The sequence below is a fragment of the Macaca thibetana genome, chromosome 6, assembly GCF_024542745.1.
Source record: "Macaca thibetana thibetana isolate TM-01 chromosome 6, ASM2454274v1, whole genome shotgun sequence".
Classification (NCBI taxonomy): Eukaryota; Metazoa; Chordata; class Mammalia; order Primates; family Cercopithecidae; genus Macaca; species Macaca thibetana.
The window spans coordinates 1558830-1571856 of record NC_065583.1 but is presented as its reverse complement, the minus strand read 5'-3'; the positions used below and the strand labels follow the sequence as shown (position 1 = coordinate 1571856).

The window sequence follows — 13027 nt, the reverse complement described above, 5'->3', positions numbered from 1 at the left end:
CCGTGTGACTGTGGGAAGCCCAGGTGGTGGCAGAAGCCCCTCTGCTCCACACCATGGTTAGAAGCAGAGCTGTGGAGGCGACAGACCCTGCACGCCTCCCCCTCCATGCTGTTGTCCATGAGCAGTTGCTTAGCCTTTCTGAGCCTCTGTTCCCGACTTGCCAAGGGGCATGATGACAGCACCTACCTGGCGGGGTTTGTTAGGCTGCAGGTGAAGCGCTGGCCTGAGGCTCGGTGTCACGGGGAAGCGTTTGAGTTTCCAGGTATGAAGTATGAGCCTTCAGCTGAGACACATCCCAACTGGCGCTCTTGACTGAGATCCCAGCTGCTCACCTCCTTGACCCATGGGTGAGTGAGTCAGTGATCGGGAGCTAGAAACTGGGGAGGGCATTGCTTGGAGGGTGCTGCGGGTGCACGGGGTACTTCCAAGGGCTGAGGGGGTTGCCCCTCCTGGAGAACCACTCAGGAACCCTGCAGGGTTGGGAGACGCAGAGGCCTGAGGTCTGATGCCTGCCTGAGGGATCTGAAGGAGGAGGGGCTATGTCAGCATTTGTTTATCTGTCCCTGAGTTGTTAGGGAAGGGGACCATGACAGTCCCTGGGACAGCCCTACTCACACCTTTGAGATTATCTGGGGTTCTGCTCTGGGGGCCTGCATGGGTTTTGCAGAGGGCTGGATGTGGCTGGGTTCCCAGGCTAAGGTGCTGGCCACGATGGAGATGCCTGATGTGGTCTAATGTTGGTAACCTCCCCAATTGCCATGTTGAAACGGAACCCCCAGTGTGAGGGTATTAAGAGGTGGGGTCTTTTGGGGAGTGGTTAAGTCATGGGGGTGCTGGCCTTGTGAATGGGCTTAGTGCCCTCATAAAAGGGGCTGGAGGCAGCTGCACACCCCTTCCGTGTGAGGGCACGCAGATGGCACCACCTGTGAGGGGCCAGACACTGAACTGCTGGTGCCTTGATCTTGGACTTCCCAACCCCCAGAGTTGTAAGCAATGCATTCCCGTTGTTTATAAATTACCCAGCCTCCGGTATTCTGTTCCAGCAGCCAGAACCAAGACACCATTTCCCAAGGAACTGCTTGGGGTGGAGGGCAGTCCCCAGTGATGCAGTGATGGGGGGCAGGGGTTTCAGAGAACCCATGGGTCCCCCATGTGAGAATGAATCCATTTGGAACCCCAGCCAGGCCCAGGGCCTCTGAGGCAAGCCCCAGTCAGGGAAGAATCTTCCGGTCTGCAGGCTCCACCCCACCCTGGCTCCCTCCCTGGAGAAGCCTAGGTAGTGAAGGAGAGCCCATGGCCAGGCCCCGCCTCGTGCCTGCGTTCGACTCAGTGGTGTTAGGGGTTCGCATCACCTGGTGCCACGCTGCGCTCACAGGCATTAGTCCTGGGCACCACCTGCGCTGCTGACACCTGCCCCACAGGCACAGGCCCTGCCCTGTGGAGCCCCTGGGGGCCGTCCCATCTGGCTGGCCATGACACTGGAGCCAGGACTACAGGAGAACAAAGACGCCTCTGCAGGGAAGGGCCATGAGCCAAGGCGCAGACTGTGTGGCTGTGGGCAAGGCCTCCCTGGGCTCCGAGGCTGCACCTGGAGAAGGAACACCGGGTCTGGGCGGGTCCTCTGAGGGAGCTCATGCCCTCTGGCTGCACCAGGGCCTGGCACCCAGCAGCTGCTCAGAGGGGTGCAGAGCCAGGTTGAAGGCCCCTTGGAGGATCCTGAGGCACAAATGTCCTCAGCCTGAGCCCCCAGACCTGCCTTCTCCATGGGGCTGGCTGTGGGCTGCCTCCTTCCCTCCTGCCCCAGAGCCTCCCCTGCTGGGCTGAGCCTCGGGGCACCCAGCTTCACCTGGCCGTCCTGATACCCATCCTGCGCTGGGCCACTGGGGGGCTGCTGTCAGGAATGGCTTCTGGGAGATGGGCCCTGCACCTGAGGCTGCAGCTCTGACTGGATCGACAAGGTGGGGAACAGCATGTCAGGCAGTGGGAACAGCATACCGGTGCAGCCAGGAGGCAGGGACGGTCCCCGCTGACCTCTGCAGTGGGCTTTTCTCATGTTGCCCAAGGGGTGCCAGGGACTGCGGGTGTCAGGTAGGGATGAGGGTGAGAAGGTGGCTCTAACCAGCTCCTGGAACCCCCCCAAACTCTTGGGGTTTGGCCTCCAGGGCTCTGCCCGGGCCCTATGGGAGCCCTGCCCCCACCTCTGTACATTACTTGCCCGCCCTGGGGTCTCAGATGGAAGGGGTGGGCTGGGGGGTGCAGGGCAGATTCTGCTCGGCCCTGATGTGCAGGCCCTGATGTGCAGGCTCTGGTGTGCAGGCCCTGGTGTGCAGGCCCTGGGCCTCTGCCGGGCCCTTCTGGGCCTTGCTGCGGTCCTGGCTCACCAGGCAGAGTCCCCGAGTTGGCTGAGGCACCGGGGCTGCTGGTGGCCCTGTCTCTGCCTGTTCCCCAGATTGGAACCAAGTCTAGGACAGCCAAGTCTGATCCTGAGTGGGACCCCACCGCGGAGGGGCCTGACATGGCCTAGAGAGGGCCAGGGTGGGTCAGTCAGTGCACCCCAGCGCTCCCTCCCCAACCCATCCGCACCCCCAGCAGGCCCTGACCAGGAAAGGGGGTGCAAATTGCACTCCCTGACTTCCTGACTAAATGACCTTGTCATGTGTCAGGTGGGGTCTCAGCTGCTCCCCAGCGCACTGCTTGCTGGCTCAGTTTGTGAGGGGCTGGAAACAGACTGGGTGGGGCTGTGGGAGGGGCCTGCTGGTGGGCCGAGGGGTTTTACTGGCTTCCTCATGCCCTGCTCTGGACAAGAGGAACCAGGCACAGGCAAGGCTCTGGGTATCCCTCCCCAAAGGTTAGCTGAGCATCCACCGTGCACCAGGCTCTGTGAGCACGACACGGGTCCCTGGATGGGAAACGGTTTCCCGTTCCCATGCCTGGAACTGTGGCTACAACATTCCCCAGGCTGAGTTGAAAACCTGCCAGGCATCCTGGCCAAAGGTCATCTCAGGCCGGCGGGTCAGAGACATGGGGTGGACACGGATAGGCCAGGGTGTACGGGTGTGTTTATAGCGACTAGAGTTTACAAGGGGCGGGGTGGCGGGACTGCCGTGTACACACTGTGACTCCGGGTGTCCAGTTTGTCCTGCTGACCCGTTCCACAGCTGTTACCAGAAAGCTATCTCCTGGGGCCAGCAGCGTCCAGGAAGCGGGTACCTGGGCTGCAGAGACAAGCTCGTCGGCAGGGCAGGGTGAGGGACCATGGGCGGAATGGCAGTGGCCGCTGGTGGGCTCGGGGCTGGCGCGGGCATCTCACTTCGCACCGTGATGCCTGCTGTGGTTCCAGAAGTTCCCAAGCCACTTGGTGACAGACTGTGGGTGGTGGCCAAAGTGGCACATGTCACCAAGCAAGGTCTCGAGCTTGCAGTGGCCCCACCCTCAGGGTGGGGGCCCCACCCTCAGGATGGACAGACTGACCAGGCCCCACGGTCCTGAAGGCAGGATGTCCCCAAGGCATGTGCCACCCACACGTCTGGAGGCCCTGGGTCCTGCCAGGGCTGAAGTCCCACAAAAGGTCTCCTGTGCCCGTATGGCCACTGTGAGGGGCAGCAGGCCACGGGGTCGGCATTTGCAAAGTAGTGAGGCGCTCCCCCGCCTCTGCCCGCTGGGCCATCCGAGGCAGGGCTGGGGACGGCTTCTGCGGGCTCCATCTCTTCCTCCTCCCTCAGCTCAGCGCTTTCATGTCTTCCCCAAAATAGAAGATCTGCAGATTTAAGCATGTCGGGCAGCGGTGAGAGCCTGGAGCTCCCCACCCCAGTGAGACGGCTCTCCAGCACAGCCATCTTCTCAGTGCGCTGAGGAGAGCCGGCCTCCTGCCCCCAAGGGATGTTCTGCAAATCCCTGTGGCCAGTCCTTGAAGTCCACTGCTATGGATCATTTCCGACCGCCACTCGGACGTGTTAACACGCTGAGCAAGAAGGAGGTGGGGCGTGTGTCCTACTGTCTGGCATAAAAATATAGACTGGGAGTCCCTGTCCCTGGGACATGCATCTTGACTGCCCACAGAGGCAGCCACCAGCTATGGAGGGGAGGGTCACAGGCTCAGCCTCCTCTCCTCATCCTACGACCATGGCTTGATCCCGCCCCACCCCACTGTGGGCTGCTCAGGCTCCCAGGAGGCTGATGACCCGGGTATCTCTGAAGCCCCTCGGCCCTGTCCTGGTCCCAAGCAGCCCCCAGGCCCCATCTCCGCACAAAGACTCACCTTAGAGATTTCCATCTCTCTTTTTCTGTTTGGTTCTCTGGGCTCTCACTTTCATAAGAAGCCAAATAAAGACCTAGACAGAAAATGAAGTGAAATTTCACAACTATGGTTGATGGTAACCTGTTCTACACCCAGATGATAATAACAACCTGTTCTACACCTGGTGTATTTGTGTGCGTCTCTTTCTGGATTCTCTGTTCTGTCCCATTGTTGCATGCGTCCATCCCTGCCCTAATACTGTGCTGTCTTAATGACCATAGCTCTATGATATTTGCGTAAGGGCTTTTGCTTCTGTGTAAAACTCACTTCAAATGATGTATAAATACATGAGTCTTCATTTCTCTAGAATAACTAACTGCCCAAGAATGCATTGGCTGGGTCATATAATAGTGGCATATTTGGAATAAGAAACTCTTTATCTAGCCCTATATTCTGAGGATTATCTCTTGCTTTTCCCTGCTAAAAGTTGTATAGGTTTACATTTTACATTTTAGTCTGTGATCCATGCTGAGCTAATTATTTGTGTAAGGTGTGAGGCTTGGGCTGGGGCTCATGTGTTGGTCTGTGGACTGTGGATGCCTGGACGCTCCAGCACTGTTTGTTGGAGGGCTAGCTTTCCTCCATTGAGGTTTTTTTTTTTTTTGGTCAAAAATCACCTGATATACTTGTGTGGGTCTCTTTCTGGGTTCTCTGTTCTGTCCCATTGACCATGTGTCCATCCCTCCCCTAATACTGTGCTGTCTTAATGATTGTAGCTCTATAATATCGGCCTTAACATCAAGCAGACTCATTCCTCCCATGAATCCTTTTCAAGATTGTTTTAGCAATTCTAGTTCCTTTGCCTTCCCATACAAATTTTAGGAGAATCTCATCTCTGTCTTACAAAGAGTCTTGCTGGGAGTTGGGTAGGAATTGCATTAAACCTGTACTTAAATTCTGGGAGGAGAATTAATACCTTTGCTACGCAGTCTTCCCGTTCGTGAACATTTTATGTCTCCATTTATCTACATCTTCCTTGATTTCTTTCATCAGCATTAATTTTTAGCATCCACGTCCTGTGCATGTTTTGTTAGATTTCCACCTACGTTTTCGTGTGTGAGTGATTGTAAATGGTATTATAGTTTTGGTTTCAGTGTGCGCATATTCATTGCTCATATGTAGAAACACGGTTGATTTCTCCATGTGCGTCTTGTATTCTGCAACCTTGCTGAATCCCTTATTAGTTCTAGGAGTTTTTATAGATTCCTTGGGATTTTTTTCCCTCATGATCTGCAAATAGGGACAGCGTTAATTTTTCTTTCTGATTTGTGTGTTATTTCCTGTTCTTACCTTATTGCACTAACTAGATCTTCCATTACTATGATGACTAAGAGTGGGGAAGAGTGAACATCCTTTCCTTGTTACTGGTCTTAGGAGGAAAGCATTGAATCTTCCACTGTTAAATATGATGTTTGCAGAAGCGTTTCTGTAGATGCAACTTGTCATGCTGATAAATTCCTTTCTATTACTAGTGTCTGAGAGTTTTTACTGTAAATGCGTGTAGAAATTTGTCAAATCCTTTTTCTGCATTGATTAATATAATCATGTGTCTTTGCTGCTTTAGCTGTTTAGTATAGTGAGTTACACTGATTGAATTTCAAATATTGAACAGCTTCGCATCCTTGGAATGAACCCACTTAGTCATGACGTATAATTATTTTTATATATTGCTGAACTCTATTTGCTTATTTTGTTAAGGATTCTTGTATCTATATTCCTGAGGGATATTGGTTTATATTTTCTTTTTTTGGTACTGTCTTTGGTTTTAGTATCAGAGTAATACTGGCGCCATGGTTTGGATGTTTGTGTCCCTGAAAAATTCATGTTGAAACATAATCCCTAATGCAACAGTGTTAACTAACAGACAGGGTCTGTAGGAGGCGATTAGGCCATGAGGTTCCACCCTCACGGATAGGATTAGTGCCCTTATAAAAGGGCTGGGGGGAGCTAGCCTGGCCCCTTTTTGCCCATCTACCATATGAGGACACTGCATTTGCCTCTTCTGCCATGTGAGGACACAGCGAGAAGGCTCCACCTTGGAAGCAGAGAGCAGCCCTCACCAGACACAGGATCTGCCTTCATCTTGGACTTCTGGCCTCTATATGTAGAAAAAATATATATCTATATCTATATTTAACTCAGCGGTAAGAAAATGTCTGCTGTTTATGAACTACCCAGTCTAAGGCATTTCGTTATGGCAGCTCAAACTGACTGAGATAACTGGCTTCATAAAATGAATCAGGAGGCTCCCTCTCTTCCACTTTCTGGAACAGACTGTGCAGAACTGGTGTTAATTCTTTAAGCGTTTGGTAGAAGTCTCCAGTGTAACCATTTGAGCCTGGAGACTTCATTTTTGGGAGTTTTAAAATTATAAATTCAATTTATTTAATAGTTATAGGGCTATTCAAATGATCGATTTTATGTCAAGTTGTGGTAATTTGTGTTTTTTGAGGAATTAGTCCATGTCATTTAAATTGTCAAATTCATGTGTGTGGAGTTGTTTGTCGTATTCTCTTACTATCTTTTCAATGTCTGTAGTCGTTAGTGATACCCTGTTTTACTCCTGGTACAGTAGTCCCCTATTATCTGTGGGGGATACCTTCTAAGTCTCCTAGTGGCTGCCTGAAACTGTAGATAGTACGGAATCCTATACATACTTGCCTTGGATCCCTTTTCCATCTTAACTAAGCACCATCAGGCACTTTTGCAGTTTGAGACGCAACAGGAAAACTAGCAAGAATTTATTTTTCTTTCTTCAAAGTTTCATGGATGAGTTTGTTCTTACTGTAGATCTTAGTAATCTCAGCATACATTTTTTTTCCCCTTAATTTGAGAACTTTCACCTCATCATTTTTTTTTTTTTTTTTTTTTTTGAGACAGAGTCTCGCTCTGTCACCCAGGCTGGAGTGCAGTGGCCGGATCTCAGCTCACTGCAAGCTCCACCTCCCGGGTTCACGCCATTCTCCTGCCTCAGCCTCCCGAGTAGCTGGGACTACAGGCGCCCGCCACCTCGCCTGGCTAGTTTTTTGTATTTTTTAGTAGAGACGGGGTTTCACCGTGTTAACCAGGATGGTCTCGATCTCCCAACCTCGTGATCCGCCCATCTCGGCCTCCCAAAGTGCTGGGATTACAGGCTTGAGCCACTGCGCCCGGCCTCACCTCATCATTTAAAGGAGGCACTTTACAGCTTCCGTTTGCCATATCTGAATTGCCTGCATCACTACTCAGGTACTTTGGGGCCATTAAGAAGTAAAATAGGCTGCGTGTGGTGGCTCACGCCTGTAATCCCAGCACTTTGGGAGGCTGAGGTTGGTAGATTACTTGAGGTCAGGAGTTCGAGACCAGCCTGGCCAACATGGTGAAACCCCGTCTCTACTAAAAATACAAAAATTAACTGGGCATGGTGGCTCATGCCTGAAATCCCAGCTACTTGGGTGGCTGAGGGAGGAGAATCACTTGAACCAGGAGGCAGAGGCTGCAGTGAGCTGAGATCGTGCCACTGCACTCCAGCCTGGGTGACAGAGCAAGACTCTGTCTCAAAAAAAAAAAAAAAAAAAAAAAGAGTAAAATAAGGGTTACCTGAACACAAGCACAGTGACACTGACAGTTGATCTGATAACTGAGATGGCTACTAAGTGACTAATGGGCAGCATAAATACAGCACAAATGTTGGACAAAGGGATGATTCATGTCCCAGGAGGAACAGGGTGGGATGACGTGTGATTTCATCACACTACTCAGAATGGTGCACAATTCAAAACTTACGAATTGTTTATTTCTGGAATTTTCCATGTAATATGTTCAGACCATGGTTGACTGAGGGTAACTACAGATAAGGGGGCACTACTGTATTAGTAATTTGTGTCTTTTCCTTTTCTTTGTAAGAGGTTCTTTGCTAGATGGCGTCAATTTTATTGTTCTTTTCAAAGAACCAGCCCTTTGATTAACTTTATTGTTTTTCTGCTTACAGTTTCATTGATTTTTGCTCTTATTTCCTTCCTTCTGCTGGCTTTGAGTTTATTTTGCTCCTCTTTTTCTAGAGTCTTGATGTAGGAACTTACATTATTGATTTGAAACTTTCCCTTTTTTCTAATATATGCATTCGGTGCTGTAAAATTTCCTCTCAGTCCTGCTTTAGCTGTCCCACAAATTTGATTATATTTTCAGTCAGTTCAATGATTTATTTATTTATTTTTGAGACGGAGTCTCACTCTGTCGCCCAGGCTGGAGTGCAGTGGCTGGATCTTAGCTCACTGCAAGCTCCGCCTCCCGGGTTCACGCCATTCTCCTGCCTCAGCCTCCCGAGTAGCTGAGACTACAGGCACCTGCCACCATGCCTGGCTAATTTTTTATAATTTTAGTAGAGACTGGGTTTCACCGTGTTAGCCAGGATGGTCTCGATCTCCTGACCTCGTGATCCACCCGCCTCAGCCTCCCAAAGTGCTGGGATTACAGGCCTGAGCCACCGCGTCCAGCCCTTTTCTTCTCTTTACTTATCAAAATGTCTCTATCATTATATTGAAGTGAGTTTCTTGTAGATAGCATATCGTTGGATCATTTTAAAATATCAACTTTGTCAATTTCTTTTACTTGGGGTATTTAGACCATTTACATTTAATGTAATTATTAATATGTTAGGACTTAAGTCTGCCTTTTTGTCTATTTTTTTGTTTTCTTTTTGTTCTGTGTTTTGTTCTCTGTTTTATTTTTCTTGTCTTCCTGTGGTTTACCTGAACAGCTTTTAGAATTCTATTTTGACTTATCTATTGTTAATTCCTAAGGATGTTTTCACTGTATGTAGGATTCTGGCTTGACAGTTCTTTATTTTTGGCAATTGAAAAATGTGCCACTGTCTTCTGGCCTCTTGGTTTCTGATGAGAAATTTGACATGATTCAAACTGTTTTTCCCCTATGGGTAAAGTGTCATTTCTCTCTCAGTGCTTTTAAGGCAAAAAGGAACCTTGCAGACATGATTAAATGAAGGATCTGGAGATGGGGAAAATATCTTGGATTATATGTGAGGGCCCTAAATGCAGTCACAGGTGTCCTTATAAGAGCATGGCAAAGGGAGATTTGACTATGGTGGAGAGAAGATGATGTGATGATGGAAGCAGAGATTGAAGTGATGCACTTTGAAGATGAAGGAAGGGGCCACAGCCAAGGAATACAGGTGGCCATGAGAAGTTGAAAAAGGCCAGGAAATAGATGCTACTCTCAGGGCATCCAGAAGAAACCAGCCCTGCTGACACCTTGATTTTAGCCCAAAGAAACTAATTTCAGCCCTCTGATCTCCAGAAGTCTATAAGGATAAATTTGTGTTGCTCTGAGTCACCAAGTTTGTGATTTGTGACAGCACCAACAGGAAACTAATACACTAGTGTGGATTGAGTGTAGTTTTATGGGCTTTGCCTGGTCAACTCAAGGCATTCTCACCATGGCCCTGGGGAGCAAGTTCTCACATCACCCCCCTTTCCAGATGCTGCAGGGGAGCCTTAGAGACGATGAGGCCTGCTCATGGCACAGCTCACTGTGGTGGGAGCAGCTCAGACTGGTTTATTCATCAGCTGCTGAGCTTCTTAGTGGAAGTGGCGGGAGGTGGCTACAGATACGGGTGAAACCCCCTCCAAAAAGTTCCCAGCTTCAAAATATAAACAATAAAATGGCAAAGTTGAAAGTATTCAAAAGCAAAATCATTACAAGATCCTTCTCCCCTATTTTTTTTTTTAGAAAGTGAAAGTGCTCCCTGAGCCTAAGTGAGGGTCCGTCTGTGCCCTGCGTGCGGTGATGAGGAGCCAGGTCCTCTGCGTCTGGAGCAGGCCCTCTCAGGGTGATGTGGCTGGCCACGGGGCCATGCCACCCCAGCTCAAGCACACAGGGCCACTTGCTTCTCTACCACTTCTGCTTCCTGAAAGCAGGGCCCTGGGACCTGCCCCCTTAGCACACTTGCAAGCAAACTTACATCTGACAAATGATCACATGGAAATGCTTATTTAGTGGAGAGGACAGAAATGAATGGCACTCTGGAGCAAAGAGGCCTCATCTCGCGCCTGTGTTTATTACACCAGGACACACGTACACGCCTACACAGTCAGTGCCGTGCTTGGCACTCCCCACGTAAGCTCTGGGAGGGTGATTCTTTTTTTTTTTTTTTTTTGAGATGAAGTCTCGCTCTGTCGCCCAGGCTGGAGTGCAGTAGTGGCACGATCTTGGCTCACTGCAACTTCTGCCCCTGGGTTCAAGTGATTCTCCTGCCTCAGCCTCCTGAGTAGCTGGGACTACGGGCAGGCGCCACCACGCCCGGCTAATTTTTGTATTTTTAGTAGAGAGGGGGTTTCACCATGTTGGTCAGGCTGGTCTTGAACTCCTGACCTTGTGATCTGCCCACCTTGGCCTCCCAAAGTGCTGGGATTATAGGCGTAAACCACCGCGCCCGGCTGAGGGTGATTCTTATCATCACCCCCACTTTACTGAGGAAAGTGATTCAGACTGGTAGATGGTTCTGATTTACAATTCCAAAGGTGTGCAAACTGTGTCCGGGGAGGAGCCTGGCCCCGGGGGTCCTTGAGGTCCCAGCCTGGACCTCCTCAGGCCCATCCTGTGCTCCTGGAGTGGCAATGGGCCAGCTGGGGGGATGGAGCCCTCCTTGTTCCCTCCTGGAGCCAGCCCAGGTGGGCAGGGTGCCTCCCTAACCTACTCAGAGCAGAGGTCCTGAATGGCGACTGAGAGGCTACCCCAGGGTCCCGTGGCCCAGCAGGCAGGAGGGCTGCAGGACTCACTTACCATCCTCACTGAAGATGGGGGCGGTGGACAGGTAGTGGGTGATGCTGGGGTCTTGCTCGAAGGGACACTCCACTTGTTTCCAGGTGATGAACTCGCCCACCTGCTTGGCCAGCTCCAGGAATTTCTGTCAGAGTCACAGAGACACAGAATGGAGGCGCTCCAGAGCCTGGAGGTCCCCAGGACGGGGAGGGGCTGGTCTCTGCCAGAGTCACAGAGACACAGAATGGAGGCGCTCCAGAGCCTGGAGGTCCCCAGGACGGGGAGGGGCTGGTCCTGGCAGAGACTCGCTCAACCCTCAGTGACTTTAGGAGTCTGAGGAGGAGCAGGGGGCAATAAATGAGGGCGAGGGCAGCCCGGGCCTGCAGCCTGCATGGAGCAAGAGTAGACACAGTTTTATGTCATCATATTTATTTTTGTTGTTATCCTCTATGTATGGCAAGTGATACATGTTTGTTGATTTATGGAATTATGCAAATATATTTAAATAAGTATATTTAAGACTTAAGTAATTCATTTAAGTATGATTTTATTTAAGTAAAACGTAAACACATGTATTTCATTTTTTAAAAAGCTGCCAACTTTAAACAAACAGCAGTGCACAGTTGTGAATGGCAAGGACCCCCCGATCTGCCCTGGAAGCCAGGTCCAGTCCCTCCCGCTTGCTCCCCAAAGCTGGGATCACACAAGCACCTTGTAGTCTCACCTGTCCCTGGCCTCAGCTCTGAGCATCAGTTCAGGAAGGGCAAAGGCAGGGGTTGCCATGCCTGGCTCTGGGCTGGTGTCACCTGCCGAGGAGGATCCCAGTTCCCCGGGGCCCCTGCACTGTCTTGCCTAAGCCCAATCTTGTCCTCATCGCCTCCAGCCTGGGCTAACCTAAGCGGCGAGGCGGCCTCGGACCCGCTAACCAGGCCTGTGGGCAGCATGTGGCGTCTGCTGGGGCATCTGTGAGGAGGGCAGCTCCAGGCCCAAGGGTCTGGCCATGTGCTGTGGTTCCCACCTGCAGGGGACACTCACAGCCCACGGAGGGCCATGCTGCGCCTCTACCCCAGCCCCTCTGTGGGCTGCAGCTGAAGCCCCATCGTACACAGGGAGAGAATGAGGCTCAGACAGAGCAGTGACTGGTGACTGGCCCAGGGCTTACGGCTCCTTGGAGTTGGAGGCTGGGTGGGGCCTCACACTCACTGTGTCACCCACTGCTAAGGCCAACACTAGGGTGGGGCTGGCTCTCAGTGGGAGAAGAGCCCCCTCGTTCCTGCAGACTGGGGGTCCCACTGCTGCCTGGCATGCTCTGTCTGACTCAGTGTCTGCCTAGCTCCCCAGCTACTCCGAGACACGTGTGCTGGGTGGCCCCTTTTGGAGCTCAGGATACGGAGCCGGTCAGCCTGGCCTTTCTTCTCGGGAGCTCAGGGACTCGGGTGCAGTGACCGAGGATGGATGGAGGGACGCCCAGCCTGCTGTGCTTCGGGAGGCCTGCCAGGTGGGCTTTCTCTGCCTGGGAGGTCCAGGGAGGCTTCCTGGAGGAGGAGACACTTGAGCTGACAGCGGTGAGTGTCTGTAGAGGGAGCAGAATTCTTTCCTTTTTGTTCACTCTGGCCTTGGCCTGATAGCTTCCTCCTGCTACTCAGGGCTCTGCCTTTGGGCTGGTCCTGACCTCCAGGGCACAGCCCCTGTCACAGCACCTTGCCGGTTGTCACTGTGGGCCCATGGAGCTGCCTTTCTCACCAGCCTGGTGCCCCTGCAGGGCTTAGATGGACTCTGCTTCACCTGTGCTGGCCGTGAGGCCCAGCCTGGAGGGACATGACCCTGAGCCTCAGCATCCCCGCCACAGTGATGTCAGGGTGGGAGGACCTTGATAACCTCGCCGAGGTCGGCTGTCAATGGCTCATTCTGCCCCAGAGTCCTCCATTAGGGCAGGGGCCAGTGGTCCTGCCCTGGGAACTTTTCCTGGCC

The 13027-nt window shown here is 51.7% G+C and overlaps 2 protein-coding genes across 4 annotated transcripts in view; both read right to left on the bottom strand.

The window, feature by feature from the left end:
* Nucleotides 1-13027, bottom strand: part of TBC1D9B (TBC1 domain family member 9B) — a 322522-nt gene that overhangs the window by 246937 nt on the left and 62558 nt on the right. The window lies entirely within an intron of this gene.
* RASGEF1C (RasGEF domain family member 1C) overlaps nucleotides 3046-13027 on the bottom strand; it is a 109628-nt gene continuing 99646 nt past the window's right edge. For 2 of the 3 annotated variants that reach the window (XM_050794215.1, XM_050794216.1), the window contains exons 12-14: nucleotides 11078-11201; nucleotides 4259-4331; nucleotides 3046-3757 (exon numbers count right to left, since the gene is read on the bottom strand). In XM_050794215.1, coding sequence (XP_050650172.1) covers nucleotides 3733-3757; nucleotides 4259-4331; nucleotides 11078-11201 — 222 coding nt within the window. In that variant the 3' untranslated portion in view covers nucleotides 3046-3732. Of the gene's footprint in view, nucleotides 3758-4258; nucleotides 4332-11077; nucleotides 11202-11695; nucleotides 12630-13027 lie in introns of those variants that run through there. The other variant, XM_050794217.1, reaches the window with a different exon arrangement.